Source organism: Octopus bimaculoides, chromosome 6, assembly GCF_046866305.1.
Source record: "Octopus bimaculoides isolate indiv1 chromosome 6, ASM4686630v1, whole genome shotgun sequence".
Lineage (NCBI taxonomy): Eukaryota > Metazoa > Mollusca > Cephalopoda > Octopoda > Octopodidae > Octopus > Octopus bimaculoides.
Window position 1 is genome coordinate 1,116,871 of NC_142933.1, and position 18,109 is coordinate 1,134,979.

Consider the following 18,109-nt stretch of genomic DNA (forward strand, 5'->3'; position numbering starts at 1 on the left):
GCTTGAGATGCACCTGGATACATCTCAGCATCATTTTGACTTAACTCACCAGAAGACTGTTCACAAAAATGAATAGGTTTGTCGAAGCTTGGAGTTGGACGGTAGCGTGTGGGTAAGCCATGGTAGGTGTTGTGAATATATGAATTATGACCACCAGATGGAGCTTTGTAATCGCCTTCAGTTGCAGTGCCAACCTGGTCCCACATCGTAGAGAAATAAGGATCCTGTCCTTTATAAGTGGAATCCTTCCTACCAGGTGCTACACGGGCCTCATTAGCACTTCTCCATGGTGAACTGTCAGTGGGGGTGTGTGCATTAGGATGAACAGCACCCTTGTTGGAGATACGAATGTCATAGCCAGCACCGAACACTGCTAATAAGGCTGCCATGTTATATAGCTCAACGTCACACTGCTTACGGACTGAGAACCGTTTGAGGGTGCTGCCATCTACAGGTGAAGATGTGCTAGGGGTGCGCATAGTTGAAGGAATGCCGAATCTGTTGTCCAAGTCGAAGGGCCAAATATCTTCATCATCATCTAGAAAAGACAGAAATGGAGAAAATAAGATGGTGGTAATGACAGGGGGGGGGGGTAGTAATGACGGTGATGGTAGAGGTGATAATGATGGTGATGGTGATGATGATGATGATGATGGTGGTAACAATGGTGGTGGTGGGCAATGAGGATGGCAAAACAACAGAAAACCATTATTTACATTATTTACATTTGATGGATATTTGTCCTCATCTTGTTTGTTGTTAACACAACGTTTCAACTGATATACTCTCCAGCCTTCATCAGGTGTCTTGGGGAAATTTCGAACCTGGGTTCTCATTCCTAAGGTATTTTTCAATGTTATTATCATTATTATTATTCAGGTTATTGCCTGGAATCGAACTCAGAATCTTGGGGTTAGTAGCTTGCACTCTTAACCACTACGCCATATGCCCACAGGCATATGGTGTAGTGGTTAAGAGCGGAGGCTACTAATCCCAAGATTCAGAATTCAATTCCAGGTAGACCTGAATAATAATAATAATAATAATAATAACAACAACAACGAAAAATACCTTAGGAATGAGAACCCAGGTTTGAAATTTCCCCAGAGCACCTGATGAAAGCTGGAGGGTTATATCAGCCGAACGAAACGTTGTGTTAACAACAAACAAGATGAGGACAAATATACATCAAATGTAAATAATGTAAATAATTCCTCCTCGTCTCTCAAATATAGAACTGTAATAGAAAAGCTCATGCCAAAACAATACTGCATGCAACAATAACACATCATCAGTTTCTGAACGGACATTACTTACAAAGTGGGACTGTGTTACAAGTCCTGCTACAACAACCAGTCACCAGTCATGCTGGGACACTGTGCTACAGAGCATGCTGGGACAATATCTCAATCCATGCTGGGAAATACAATTCTAAAATAAACTCAAAACATGCTGAGAAGTAAACAACTTGACCTCTCAATGGCCAATACCACCCCTACCCCCTCTCTCAAGAGGGGCCAGGAAAAGGGGTACTCACTGATGGATATGACAAGTTAAAAACCAATCACTGTACCCAATCCACCGATCCTTTAATTAGAACCATCTCCATCCTCATCTCCCTTTCTCCTTCCTGTGGATTTAACTCACCTATCCACTTACCCTGCCCTGACCCTTTCTATCATTTCTCTTATATTCACCATTTTGTAACTTGAGGGGACACCCTGACACCTTTTTATCTTTTTCCAACTGGGGTAATGCGATGCTGGCAACGATCACGCTTGAATGGTGCTTTTAACGTTCCACTGGCACGAGTGCCAATCAGGCAATATTGTCATCGGCTACGTCAGCGATTTTGATTTGTTTACACCTGCCTCAATAGGTCTTCACAAGCAAAGTTTATTGTCCAATGAATGAGGGGTACTCATAAGTGGGCCGGTTACACCCAGCACTCGATCAACGAGGCTGCATCTCAGATCAGAGTCCATCAATCCATTCACCACTTAGCTATCAGCAACCGGTACCATATTCATGTGGCTCAATCACAGAACACAGTACACCTAGCTGCTAGTAATGTGTATCGGGTCAATGTAGTCTGCGCTCAGACCATAGTCCACCAATCAATTCATTTGGCTATCAGACACACATACTAGAACAATACGATTCCAGAGGAGATTACCTCTGTCAGGTTCAGAAATACACTGGACACCACAACAGACAGTGGCTTATTGAATGTGATGGCACAGTATATTACAAGAGAGAGAGAGAGATTATTCTTTCAAGCAACATTTTTCTTAGTCCCTTTATAATGAAGTAATTAATATAATTAATAAAAATTCCTAATGAAAAATTATTGTACTTCTGTTCTTTTTAACTTTAATATTTCTTCATCACAGAATGGAGACACAGAGAATAAAAACAAAGAGATATCAGAGAAATATTTGAAATTGTAGAATTATGAGAAGAACCCATCAACAGATTAGAAATGGTTAATGTCTTTACGGTAAGGTTATATCAATATGGCATATATAAAACTATATACAGTAAAATATAGGGTATATCATCATCGTCATTATTTCTATCATTATTGCTGTCGTCACCTTAATATGTTGGTCGATGCTGGCAAGTTTGGTTACATCTGCTCTACAGAACCATTTCCATTTTGCAGTCTTCTGTAAGACACAATGCCTTGAGATCTAACTGTACCACTTTATCATCCATCGTGGGCCTCATCTACTCACAGAATACACATTTTCTTCCAGCATTCATCATATATATTTTTGTTTTACTGTACACATCACCATGCTGGCATGGATTAGACAAGTCCTCTCTACAATCTAACACAACCTGTTTTAGTCTTTAGTCATCTTGTCTTTGAAATCCAACATATTGAGATCTAATCTCATCACTTCATCCCCAATCTTTGTCCAGCTTCATCTGCAATGAGTGCAGTGGAATGTCAGCAGGAGGCAGCTTTTGCATACATCTTCCATTGTCCATTTACACTACATAACCAACAAACACCACCAAATATCTTCACACACACACACACACACCTTCTTGCCACAAGGCAACAAACTCAAACAAATAACAGAGTAAATCTTCAAATTATAAAGAATAATAAACTCTACACCATGTATTGAGAACTCATTATTTTTGTATGACCAAAATATGATAATAATACACACAAACATATGTGTACAACTGTTGTTTTATTGGTTGATCGTTTCTATTCCAAAGGAAGGAATCTTCTCACCAAACATCAGTAATATTCCATTTCTTGCATAAATTTTGTATGTGTGTGTTTATATACACACACACGGGTCTATTATCAACAACATAATATATAATACATATACATAATACATAAATGATATCTATATAATCCATAGTGTATGTGTGTGTGTGTGTGTGTGTGTGTGTGTGTGTGTAATATATAATACGATCGATAAAGAGCATAACAGCATAACACGAGAGAAGAACCAGAGAAGCTTGGAATGTCTTCGAAGATGCATCTCGCTGCGTCATCCATAAACCGTATGAAAGTGAGCAAATAACTTACAAAGCTCCATCAAAGCACCCATATTTGAGTGGCCACCCAACTGAGAAAGGGATTTCTCTAGGTTAGGGGTACTCTTCGACCAACGCCCGCCAGCAAAGTCAACAGATGTCCGCTGATGACGGTCCTTCTGGACCGAGCTTGGACCCCAAGTCTTGCCTTTGACACCATCTACTGGAACTGAAACAGAGAGTTATATACAACAAAGCTTAACAATATGTGACACACAGACACACTAGCAGGTGGGGTGGATGGAGCAGAGGGTTAGGGTTAGGGTTAGATGAAACGGCATGCAGTTTTAGTATACTTCAACGAAATTCAGAGCAAATATTTATGATTACATGTAGACATATTTATATACATACATTTATACTGAAATAGGTACAAGCAAATTATATACATATATATATATAAAAATATATACACATACATATATAACATATATATATACATATATACACATACATATATACATATACATATATACATATATACATATACATATATACATATATATATATATATATATATATATATATATATATATATATATATATACATAAATATATATACATACACATATACATATACATACACACACACACACACACATATATATATATATACACATAAATATATATACATACACATATACATATATATATATATATACATACACACACACACACACACACATATATATATATATACATACACACACATATATATATATACATACATACACATATACATATATATATACATACACAAATACATATATACAAACACATATACATATTAATATATACATATATACATATATACACATATATACATATATATACATATATATATATATATATATATATATAAATATACATATATACATATATATATATTTCATGTAACACTAAGAAACAATGCATGGTATTAGAATTTTCAACTCAAACCAAAAATATAACAAACTGCTTGTTAGAGTATCCACATTGGTGGAGTTAAGATTGGCATCACATCAAGTCATGTAAGTTGTAATAATGAAATTAAATCAAATGATGATATTTTGAAAGCATTTAATATCTGCATTTCAGGTTTGCATAATATATACATACATAACACTCTCTGTCTCTCTCTCTCTCTCTCTCTCAAGCGGCTCCATTTAACTGAACAATGCAATCATTACATCAATTTTAAATACAGCGTTATCTTCAGCATCACAGATATAGAATTTCAACAGACACGATATATTAATATAATTTTACTTAAATATTTTAACAGAGCAAAAGGATGGAAGAAATGTATATTAACGTATCTTGTCTGTTGAAATTTCATATCTGTGCAGCTAAAGATAGCACTGTATTTAAAATCGATGTAATGGGAGAGCCCATTTTTAACAAAACTGTCCGATGAACGGGAACATGAAACTTTTTGTTATATTTCTGTTGCTTTTAAATAAAGTATATATATATATATATATATATACACACACACACACACAGTTCTATATCTTGAAGTATATTTGCCACCTAAATGTGGCTAACCCTTAAGGGATGATGCTACTGGAGCTTGGCGCCCCAGGAAGACATCTCCTCCAGCTGGCTATTGACACACGATCTGTGTCCTATCAGTGTTTGCAAAGGGAAGTCATCGTTCCCATCTCCAGCCTGACATGATACACACGGATCCAAGTTTCTCTTATATAGCCGTTATCAGCATGTGACAACCAACGGTTGGCGATGGGAAATGATTCTCAATGCAAATATATATACTTTTTCCAGTGATGAAAAGTCACTGATCTCGAAAAAATGTAAACAAGCAATAATAAATCTCTGAGCGAGGTATAAACAGTAGCCGCACGACATCGAGAAGTATATTTGCCACTTAAATGTGGCTAACCCCTAAGGGTTGATGCTACAGTAGTTTGTAGCCCCAGGAAGACATCTCCTTCAGCTGGCTATTGACACACTATCTGTGCCCTATCATTAACAGAGAAGAGTTTACATAGTGGATGCATTTTCTATTGTATAGTATCATATATTATTCAAACCTAAAACTTAGGCATTAAATGTTTTTAAAATATCACTTTTTGGTTTCACTTCATTTTTACAACTACACACACGTGCACGCACACATTTATAAATATGTGAGGAGAGTGTGTGCATGTTGCTTTTCATTATATTGTGATGTAGTTTACAATTAATTGTGTAAGAATAAGTGAATTTAGCAATACCACATGCTCTACGCCATTATTAGTGCAACGGTGTCACATCATGCAACACTGGCACTGCAATAGTGTCACACCAAGTCACATGCCATGCACTAACATCATTTCATAAACTCTCAAACCATGCACTATTTACACTAGATCAATCAAGTTTATCAAAGATATTAGCTCACAGATCAATATATGTCGGTGATACTCCAAGCACTGCCTGGAGTACCATTGCATTACTCCAATGTCACATATGTAACACACCATACACCACTACCATTCCTGTCACATACGTAACACAACAAAACAGCATCAGCAATGTGACCCTGATACAGCAGCCCTTTTGTTACACACATACCTCATTACAAAACAATACAGGGGCTATATAAACAGATATTTATTTATGAAACAAGAATACTATTGATAGTGAGTTCAAAGTTTTGGATAGTTAAGCCATCGTCGGACTGTCGATAGCTTAAATGGTCAAAAATTTGAAGTCACTGTCAATAATATTCTTGTTTCAGAAATAATAAAAACAATTTTGTAGAGTACAAATTTTATTAAACTAAACATAAACACACACACACACACACATACGGGGTGGTGCAAAAGTAGGTATACATTTATGAATAAAAGAAAACGCATACAATATTCATTTATTTTTATCAAAAACAATTGAAAGTGACGATAAAAATATAATTATAGTTATGATAAATATATTATTATGATTACTGACACTGGAAATATCCAAAATGAGGCTAACTAATTTAATATGCTAATAACCTTAATGAATTAATTATTACAACATTGATGTGATACTTACTGTATACCTACTTTTGCACCCTGGTGTATGTATGTATGTATGTATGTGTGCGCGTATATATATATATATATATATATATATATATATACGCACACATGTATACATATACACACACACATGTATATAGAATACAGGTGTTGGTAGGAGGAAGAGTGGAATGGATATCAAGAGAGTGAAAAAGAGACAGACAGACAGACAGACAGAGACAGATGAGAAAGAGAAAGACAGAAATAATGGAAATGGGAAGTAGTAAAAAAAAAGTCAAAGAGACAGGAAGAAAAGAGAGAACATTGATATGGTAAATGAAATAAGGAGGGGAGACTGGGAGAATGATGGGTTGAGGTGATGGAAGGATGAGAAGCCAAATGACACAGGGACATCCAAACAACCTCCACACAACCAATCATCAGCACACACACACACACACACACACACATATATATACATACACAACTGCATGGACACATCAAAATCTGCATGTATGCTTTTGTGCAGCTATTCAGTCCTAGCCAAAGACTACATGATCCCACATGCACACAAAAACACACAATGAAACAAAACAAAAAAGCAGACCGTCACTTACATGCAATGGCTCGCAGTCTTAGTGGTGCAGCTTGTTGAGATTGCAGTGGAGGACTGTCAGGATTTGAATAACCTTGGTAGGATGATTGCTCCTGCTGGACAGTGATCTTATGCTGGAAGTCTGGACATAATAAATAAAATACACACATTCATATACAAGTAGATGTAAAGATGTGAAGGCACGTGGCTTAGTGGTTAGGGCATTCGGCTCACAATTGTAAGGTCGTCAGTTCAATTTCCAGTGACACGTGTCCTTGAGCAAAACACTCTATTTTTCACGTTGCTCCAGTCCACTCAGCTGGCAAAAATGAGTAATAACTGTATTTGAAAGGGCCAGCCTTGTTACACTCTGTGTCACGCTGAATCTCCTTGAGAACTACGTTAAGGGTACACGTGTCTGTTGAGTGCTCAGCCACTTGCACGTTAATTTCACAAGCAAGCTGATCCGTTGGTCGTATCAGCTGGGACCCTCATCGTCGTAACCGACGGAGTGCTCCAGAAGTAAATACACACACACACACACAAATATACTTATACAGGATGAATCAGTTCCTTTTTTTTTTTTTGCGGACACTGCTTTCAAGAGCCCTAGCTTTCTTCTAACTATTTTTGTTATTACTTTGCTTTTCAGGTTGACTCGACAAATGAAAAGACACACTGTAATCATTGCCTTAAAAGCGCAACATAATGTTATAGAGATAGTTTGCTTTCTGAAAGTTGCACAATCCTGCATTGTCAAAATCAAAAAGCTGCTGATGAGGATACAACACCAGTAGCTAAATGCAAAATGCGTGCACAGGGTCCTAATGCCAACAGAACACGTAACCCCATACAAAGAGTTCAAGAAATAAATGATAAAAACTGATACTTAATTTATCAACCCCAAAAGGATGAAAGGCAAAGTCAACCTTGGAAGAGTTTGAACTCAAAATGTGCAGACAGAGGAAACGCCACTAAGCATTTTGACTGCCTTAAAAATGGCTTCTAATTTAGGCAGAAACCTAAGAATTTTGAGAGAAAGATGTTGATGTAACCAGAGGTTTACAGGTAGAGTATAGTTACTTTAACCAGGATGGCCATAGCTGGAATGCTTTTGAACATTTGTCTGCTCAGTCACAGCTGACCTGGGGCTAAGCAAGATCAACAAAAACCAAACTGCATACAGTCACTATACAATACGAATAAACAGAGAAGATAACCAGGGTCTCTGATCAAAAGTTTGCCGAGACAAGCTGACCCAGGGTTAAACAACAACAACAACAACTTACTTGATGGCACACTGATCGTCTTTCCACCGATTTCAGGTCTGTTTCGAAACATACGGAATTTATCTTTTCTCTTCTTTGGTGTTGGTTTGTTGATGTCCTGCTGTATAAACATGACATTCAACTCCCGTTGGACAAGATCAATTTCACGCTCAGCCAGCTCCTGCTCCCGTTTCTTCAGCAGTTCCTCTTGGATTTTCTGCTGCACTGCAGCTTTGGTCAGTTCCTCTTCACGGTTTCGCAGCTCCTAAAACACACAAACACACACACACACAGATGGATACATGCACAGAAATACATACACAAAAAGACATGCATTGTCTCACATACACAACGAAGAGATATAATGTTAAACTGCCATTATTCAACAATGTGGTTGTGGGGTAAAAATGGGGCGTGGGGACTATGAAACAAGAAGACATACTAGAAAATTACTATTTGTAAATCTCACAACATGAGATATTCAGCAACGGTACTTTGGAGTAAAGATTGTTTGGCAATATAACACGGCGGTTCTGGTTTAGGATGAATATTGCTGTAATTTAGCCCCAGGAGATATCGTCTCCAGCTGGCTATACAACACGATCTGTGTTCGAAAATATAAGGACACAGATTGTGTTGTATAGCCAGCTGGAGACGATGTCTCCTGGGGCTAAATTACAGCAACCTTCATCCTAAACCAGGACTGCCATGTTATGGTGGCAAACAATCTTTACTCCAAGAAGACATACATTAGCTCTTCACATTACATCCAGAACCTCTCTAGTAAGCTTAATGCTGTTTTCATTTGATCTTACAACCTACACCACTGCCACTAGCATCACAATTACCACATCCTACTTCAACACTACATCACAATACCACACACAGAGCATCACCACCACCACCACCACCACCACCACTGCTGCCAATATCTCCATTATCCTCAGAGTGCAATAGTTCTGCTGAGTCAGAGATGGCCTGGAGTTTACGCAACAACATAAAGACACACTGATACCCACTGTCACAATAAATAAACATAAGCCAAAAGAACCCACAAATGGTCACTCAGTTTGCTTGAAATAGCAGCTAAGTCTTACGAAAATTACACTTTGCTCTATTAGGAAAAGAAAAAACACAATGAATAGCATTGTAACGGGCACACAATGTCTGAAGAAAGCAGTCAATTGGATGTGGCTTGAATACCTGTAATTCTTTGGAAGATGACAAAGAGCCAGGAGATGCGCTTTCTTTCCGTGATTCAGAACCTCAAGTTATAGACGAGTCTGCTCCTCGAGAAGAACCTGTTAGCTCATCGTTACCACTTAACGACAATAACTCAACTCCAGAACACAGTTGTCAACATCCAAGAAGATCAACAAGACGAAGAAAACCTCCTGACTACTATGTGTCACAACACTGATTTCAATTTTGTTGTGATACTGTGTAATTTACGTTTTATATTCCATACTTGTTGGGGAGGTGTTATATTGTGTTCTGACTCGGTATTGAACTCAGTTTAGTAACTTTGTCTTGTTTACTAAATGTATTTGTATTTTGTTAATTTGTACAAATAACAGTTCTTCTAATTTGCATAATGCTTTGTTTTGCACGTGGATTTTTGGGGTCTGCTTTAATCAGCGTGGATTTTTGAGTATATATATATTGCTCACGTGTTCACTCCATTATTTAAGTGGAATTTGAGTAATGTGATAATTCTGTATTAAAACATAACAGCCCAACTTTGGGTCAGGCAACAACAACAACCACCACTAAGCATGAATGCAAGGGTTCAAGTCCACAGAGAGACAATGGCAACATATCCCTAATCCCTTACCTTCTCTTTACTCCGTAGTTCATCAAACATGTGTTCTATCTCCTGACGCCAATCTTCCTGCATTGTATGGAATGAGTCTTGAGGGGTGGTCATGAAAGACGAAGAAGCAATTTCTTCCAGTTGCTTCAAAATTTGGCAGAAAGATGGTCTTTCGTGTGGTTCTTGCCTCCAACAATCTGAACAATGAAACAAGTGAGTGGATCAGTAATTAACAAGAACAAAGAAAACGAGCATTCCATTCCTTAGACCAAGATGTCACACACACAATGCACCAATATATCATTCATTTCATTTAATATCTACTTCCTGTACTAGTATGGCTTAGGTGGGACATAGCTGCAGAAGAACGGTGGGAGGAGATGCTCTTCCTGTTGCTAACACTTGTTTTTCAAGGGAATTTTTTTTTTTTTTCCATTTGAATTCAAAAGAGCAAAGCAAGCAGACAGGAGATGCCAAATAATATCCTCAAATGCAGCCCAAACACAGATAGTGTTGTCGCCACTTGTGGCTGAAGTGCCAACAGGGATGTTACCATTTGTAGCCATAGCACAGCATAGTTTCTAGAACATTCCTGCACACCCATCCACCTGCTTTCATTGCTTCTTTAGTTTACAGAGTATTTTCTACTTCCATTGTACAAGGCACACACCATCTCTGAAGCAAGTGCTACGATGGAACCATATAGGGAGACATACATAATAAATAAAACAAAAAATCATAGATATATGTGTACACACACACACACATAAGGCGGTGAGCTGGCAGAAACGTTAGCACGCCGGGCAAAATGCTAAGTGGTATTTCGTCTGCCACTACGTTCTGAGTTCAAATTCCGCCGCGGTCGACTTTGCCTTTCATCCTTATGGGGTCGATTAAATGAGTACCAGTTACGCACTGGGGTCGATATAATCGACTTAATCCATTTGTCTATCCTTGTTTGTCCCCTCTGTGTATAGCCCCTTGTGGGTAGTATAGAAATAATACACACACATATACATATGCATAGACATATGATGTATACAAACACACAAATATATCCATGCTGAAATGTAAACTTACGAGTCATGAGTTCCGAAAACATTGCTGGACATGTTGATGGCAGTGGTAGAGTGAGTTTGTTGACAGCAACTCCGTAAGCTACCCCAAGGGCATCGATACCCTTGTAAGGGATTTCGCCTGTTAGAAGTTCCCATAATACAACACCGTAACTGAAACAGAAGAGAATACAACTTTATCAAGAACAGTAAAAGAAAGACTGTTGAGAGGTAAAGTCCACCAAGGTAAACACCGAGGTAAAGTCCACCAAGCTTTAAACAGGTACAAAAGAAGAGTCCACCTAGCTGTGAATAGGTACAATACAGAGGGCCAATTTAACTCTAAATACCATAAGGTGGGTGTTATGAAGAGGTGAACTGTTCCAAGGGGGCTAAAACATGTATTTTTCCAGGTAAGTAACCAGTTTTAAACTATCAAGAAGAAGCTTTTAATGAGCCCCAAAATGCTTTGCAAAACATTATCTGGCAGACCAATTGCCATTAAGGAAGCCTCCATGAAGTTAGTGAGAAATTTATTACTTATTTCTCACTAATTTCATGAAAAAAACAAAGGTCAGCATAGAGCTAAATACACGTGTCTCATTAAAAGACACTGTAAAGTGGTTGTACACAGTAATGGGGTTGGCATTGGGAAGGGCATCCAGCAGTAGAAACCATGCCACAGCTCACACTGAAGGTCAATGTAGCCCTGTGGTTTGTCAGATCCTGTCAAATAATCCGATCCGTGCTGGCAGGGAAAACAGACATAAAATGATGATGATGATGATGATGATGGCAGTCATAGCTGGAATACCCTTGATCACAGATCTGCTCAATTAAGGCAATCTTATGTTAAATAACAGCTACAATATAATGCCAATGCTGGGAATGAAGTTTGAACCTAGAATGTGGATGTTTATAGTCAGTGAGTACAACAGAACATGGGTGAAGGACACGTCTAAGAGGAGAGTGAAGAGGACAGACCTAAGTAGACTGAAGAGAACAGTCCATGACTAAGTGTAGATTCAGGAGGGCAATAATCCACAGATATCTTTGTCAATATAAGCACTAATTACAACAAAACTGAGTCAGGAGTGATGGCACCATGAGTGGTGGCCATGTAGCCAACTGTGGCGTTCATCAAATCTCCTGAAGACATTAATAAACTAGAATAGGAAATAATGTTATGACAATGGATTTCTTGAACCTGTGGTTGTAATGTGAGATTGAGGACATGCGTATGATGTAGTGTGGTAGGAAGGAGATACAGTTTGGTAGTAAGAGAGGTGGGTATGTGCATCATGTGGGAGAAAAAACATTGGCATCCATGCTAGTGGAGCGCTAAGAGCATCATCTGAGCATGATCATTGCCAGGGCTGCTGACTGGCTCCCGTGCCGGTGGCACGTAAAATGCACCATTCAAGCATGATCGTTACCAGTGTCGCCTTACTGGCACGTGAAAGACAACATTCGAGCTCGGTCGTTGCTAGTACCGCTTGACTGGCCCTTGTGCCAGTGGCACATAAAAGCACCCACTACACTCTCGGAGTGGTTGGCGTTAGGAAGGGCATCCAGCTGTAGAAACTCTGCCAGATCAGATTGGGGCCTGGTGCAGCCATCTGGCTCACCAGTCCTCAGTCAAACCGTCCAACCCATGCCAGCATGGAAAGCAGACGTTAAACGATGGTGATGATGAGTGTGGAGGACAAGTTTGTTATATGACAGTGAGGGACATGTTATGGAGTGTAAGGGTGTAGAAGATGAACAGTACAGTGGTGGTGATCCTGCTGGGCAGGTTGACAAACCAACAAACAATGAATAAGTGGTAAAAGATTGAATTACTGAATGGTAATTGAAACAAATATCATGGATTAAAGGAAACATGCAACAAAGATGGTGAGATGGCATTGGTTGCTGCTTACCTCCATACATCACTATTCTTAGAGAATTTGGACATTTTGATTACTTCGGGAGCCATCCATGCATAAGTTCCAGCAGCACTCATCCTGGTCGTCTTACAAACCTCTCGCGCCAGACCAAAATCGGTGATCTTCAGAGTTTTATGTTGCAAATCATTTTCTTCAATTTTCTCTTTCAGAAGAACTAGTTCAAGAAAGAAAACAAGAATAAACCGTTTTAATTTTAAATAATTTAGTTTTAATTTAAAAATTATTTTTTTAAAATTTCAATGCATAAAATTTATTTTTTAAAGAGATTAAAACAAAAAAGAAAGGAAGTATTGGTGTTGATTATTTCAGCTAAAACCCTTCAATGTGTTGCCCCAGCATGGCCACAATCTAATGGCTGAAACAAGTAATAGATAACGATAACCAACTGACTGAATTTTATTAAAGGAACATGGATCACTGCTGAGACTCCGAAGCTATGGAAATACTTATAATTAGCGACTGAAGAACACGTTTCGAAAATAGAACAGATCTGATTTTTACTGTTTTTGACAATGTCAGGCAAGGGAGATAACTCATTTTAACTAACTCGTTTCAAACTTTTCTCTCTCTCTCTCTCTCTCTCTCTCTCTCTCCCTCCCTCCTCCTCCTCCTCCTCCTCGCAAGAGCTAAACCAAAACAGCTCAACCTAAATTAGCGTTTCTCAATCGGGGTCCGTGTGGACCTTTGGGGTTCGTGTAAGATTTTGTTAGGTTTTATCTGTAATAAATTGGTTACACTTCTACATTGCACAAAATACTTTCTTCATCCAATTCCTAATAATGTCTAACGATAAAAATGGAATATTTTCAACGCCAAATGACTATAGGGATCCGTCTGAGTAAAACGAGGATCAAAAGGGGCCATAGGCAAAACAAAAAATGATTAAGAACCACTGATCTAAACTATCCCATTCTCAATGAACCACCTCCACCATCAACATCCCCACACTCACCAGTTCAATTTCCACTCATTTTCTCTTTTCTAAAATTTTTGTTGCTTCATGCAATCTCTTCAATAGTTTTTAACTCTGTCTGTTGTCGGAGTTGCGTTATTTTTGTTTAGAACACAGCTCTGGTAATGGACAGAGTCAACAACTATTGAAGAGGTTGCAAGAAGTAAAGAAAATTTTAGGGGGAAAAAACCGAATAAATAAGTAAATCAGTGAAAATCAAACTGTTGAGTGTGTTAATTAATAAAACATCAAAACAGAATGACTTTCCCCAGACAAAACAGAACATGCTTCAACACACAAATTCACATAAAGAATCTTGCAAACCAAATACAAAAACTAAGTGTGTGTGTATATATATATATATATATATATATATATATATATATATATATATATAAATGCGCAAGCATGCACATGCATGCCAACCTTCCTACAAGCTTTCATACACTGGATTCTGTGTAGACACACCCTTACACCCGTATATACACACACACACAATTGGGTGTATTGTGCTGGAGCAGAGCAATTAAACTAATTTCATGAATAAGCATGCCAATGACCACCACCACCACCACCACCACCAATTTTACAGCCACCAACACTACCTAAATACACCTACACATCAACCAACATCATCAATATACCCTTAAAAACCACCTTTACCACCACCACCACCTTTACCACCACCACCACCTTTACCACCACCACCACCTTTACCACCACCACCACCTTTACCACCACCATACTGAAACACTGCCACCGCCTATGCTCTTCCCTTCTGTTTCTCAGTATGACAGCTAAATACTGACCTACATACAATACACAGGTACATAATTGCTAAGGACTACACTTACACCTGAAGTACACTTTTACACACACACACACACACACACACGCAATTCATATGCAATGAACATGCATTATATTTATGCACCATATTATGTGTGTGTGTGTGTGTGTGTGTGTGTGTATGGGAGAATTTACGAAAAAAACAACAGACGAAGACAGATGGTGTAAGCAACAAATGGATGTATTAGTATAGCAACGCTCAGGAATAGAGAAAGTCTTTGACATTTCAAGCCTACACTCTTCAACTGAAAGAAACAAGGAGAGAAAAAAATATAAATGTAGTGGTCGGTCATTCATTCATTCATTCATTCATTCATACATTCATACATACATACACACACACACGTGGTTAGCAGCAGTCCTAAAATGTCGTCACGGTACTACCTCCCTATGCGGCACGATGTTATTGCTAAAACAATTTACAATGCCATCTGCAAGAAAGACTGTCTTGAAATAAACTTAGAAAATCCCTGTTATGGAATACATTCATAAGCACCAACTCAAGGAATACTGGTGGAATATTCCCAAAAGCATAACATCATCAATTAACATCCATTATCCATGCTAGCATGGGTAAGACGGTTTGACTGGAGCTGATAAGCCAGACAGCTGCATTAGGCTCAAGTCTGCTTTGGCATTGTTTCTACAGGTGGATGCCCTTCCTGATGCCAACCACTCGTCAGAGTGCACTGGGTGCCTTTCACGTGTCACCAGCACCAGCCATCACTAAGATTTTACTTATTAGTTAAATGGGAAAGCAATGAAATCTCTATGGTGAAATTTTGTGAGTGAAATATATTTATGGAATCTACTGGTTTCACTTTTTAAAAGATATTCATGATATTATAATTAATGATACTGTTATAATTTCATGATTTCATAACTATCGCTGATGGTGATGATGCTAAAATTTCATAAAAAGAATGATGAATGATTGTTAACAGTAATAATGACTTAACAGTTAATAATATTAATGAATATACATGTAAATAAATTTTTTTTAAAAAGCATGGATAAGGGCAGGCAATATTTTTCAATGGTTGCAGCCTCATTATGTATCCACCATTGTTCGTATTTTCCGCCATTAAATTGATAAAAGAAATAAAGTATTTAATTCAGTTGATGATTCATGGTAGTCAGGAACAGCCAAGGGCTAAACTCAGAGTAGATTGTCAACTTGTGATATAATAGGTAAATCTGTCCACTCTACCCAACATATTGAGTTCTATATTAGATAAGGTTGCATCACATAGAATATATTTTTTACTACTCTACACATACATACACAAACACATATACATACACTCAATACATATGTATTTATACAAACACACATGTGAGCATATACATACACATGTCCATAAATATGACATTCATACATAAAATTTACATACACACACAAACACATACAGAAGACCTTGAAGGTGAACAACAACATGAGAAAGAGGTTAATCCTTTTATTACAGCAGCATCTAGTGTTGGCTGGGATGGGAGGGGCTGGTATCGAGATGCAAGGGTGGGAGAGAATGTACAGACAGATAAGACAGAGGGCTGGATAGAAGAGAGTGTGCGTGTGCGCGTGTGTGTAAGCTAGATTGAGTGAGAGACAGGAAGAAAGAGAGAGAGTAAGAAAGTGTGTGTGTGTGTGTAGCACAACATCCATTATATTAACAACAATGTTTCTCACACTCAAGCCAGACACATCTACAACATCTGAGAAGACTATAGTGTAACATCCTGAACGACAGTGTGTCTCCTACTCGGTCCAGAGATATCTACAATGACACAGAACACAACTGCAACACTGTCTTAACAACACTTTTTCTTAATTTGATGCAGACACATCCACAACACAGCACAGAACAATACAACACTAGCCTAACAACACCATCTCTCTTTCAAACTATTTGATTCTAAGTCTGATTCAAATGTGCAACACTCTGGCCAGTTGTCTTCCATGATATTTAGTAGGTATCTCGTAGGCCAAGACTATGGCTGACTTAATGGATAGAATAGCAATCAACCAACAAATGGTCACCAGTTCATGTTCTGTCCATGACACAGCACTATGTCAGGGGTTGTTATGACAGTTAATTCTCAAAACGGTTCAAGCCTGCCTCATTAGAAATGAAGTTAAGCTCAATTACTCCTGCAGGAAAACATTGAAAAGCAGTGGGAGGCATTAGCAAATCACCTGTGATGGCCCCAAAAAAGTCTCGAGGGCACAAGTTCCACAATGGGCCAGCAGAAATTAGGTGTGTGTTTCTGTGTGTGTACCAGAGTCAATTTAATTGAATAAACCCTTCGAAATCCCTGGCCTTGTGCCTAATTTAGAAACAATTACTATAATTGTTGCTGTTGTTGTTGTAATAACCAATAGAGAATATGAATAATAGCTCCTGGCAAGCTACATATGCAGTGCAGTTTCTATTCTCAGTCATGGTAATTCAAAAGACTACACAGAGACATTTTATTTATATGAAGGGTTATTGACCAGCCATAGAAAATTTGCCTCAACAAATTCTATCCTATCCATGCAATAATGGAAAAGTGGATGCTACAACGCTTATCTATCTATATATATATATATATATATATATATATATATATATATACAGAGAGAAAGAGAGATAAGATTAAGAAGGGCATCCAATGATAAAAACCATACTTCACTGGTGCTGGTGCCATATGAAAAGCACCCAGTCCAATCTGTAAAATGGTTGGCATTAGGTAAGGCATCCAGCCATAAAAGTCATGCCAAAACAGACAGGAAGCTAATACAGTCCTCTCGTTTGCTAACTTCTTTCAAGCCATCCAACCCATGCCAGCATTGGAAACAGATGTTAAATGATAACAACCTCATTCATGCTTTGGCAAAGGTATGTACCATCATGGAGGTCAGCTGCCCTGCAGATATAAATATCTCTTTGAAAATCAAAGGAAAAGAGGATATCTATGGACAACAGCTTCGAAACTTCCAGCTTCTCTATCCAGACTATGAATTCATATTCATACCAATAATAATTGGAGCACTAGGTTTTGTTAGTAAATGCTTAAAGGAGAATCTGGATAAA

General features: G+C 38.1%; 1 protein-coding gene across 1 annotated transcript in view; it reads right to left on the reverse strand.

The window, feature by feature from the left end:
• The window catches only part of LOC106872052 (mitogen-activated protein kinase kinase kinase 10), an 18,308-nt gene extending 2,056 nt beyond the window's left edge, over positions 1 to 16,252 (reverse strand). Inside the window, exons 1-8 of the mRNA XM_089353268.1 lie at positions 16,246 to 16,252; positions 13,208 to 13,388; positions 11,311 to 11,459; positions 10,252 to 10,427; positions 8,439 to 8,682; positions 7,172 to 7,291; positions 3,560 to 3,736; positions 1 to 538 (exon numbers count right to left, since the gene is read on the reverse strand). The exon at positions 1 to 538 is cut by the window's left edge and continues 2,056 nt beyond it. Coding sequence (XP_089209394.1) covers positions 1 to 538; positions 3,560 to 3,736; positions 7,172 to 7,291; positions 8,439 to 8,682; positions 10,252 to 10,427; positions 11,311 to 11,459; positions 13,208 to 13,388; positions 16,246 to 16,252 — 1,592 coding nt within the window. The remainder of the gene's footprint in view (positions 539 to 3,559; positions 3,737 to 7,171; positions 7,292 to 8,438; positions 8,683 to 10,251; positions 10,428 to 11,310; positions 11,460 to 13,207; positions 13,389 to 16,245) is intronic.
• Between the last annotated feature and the right edge of the window lie 1,857 nt (positions 16,253 to 18,109).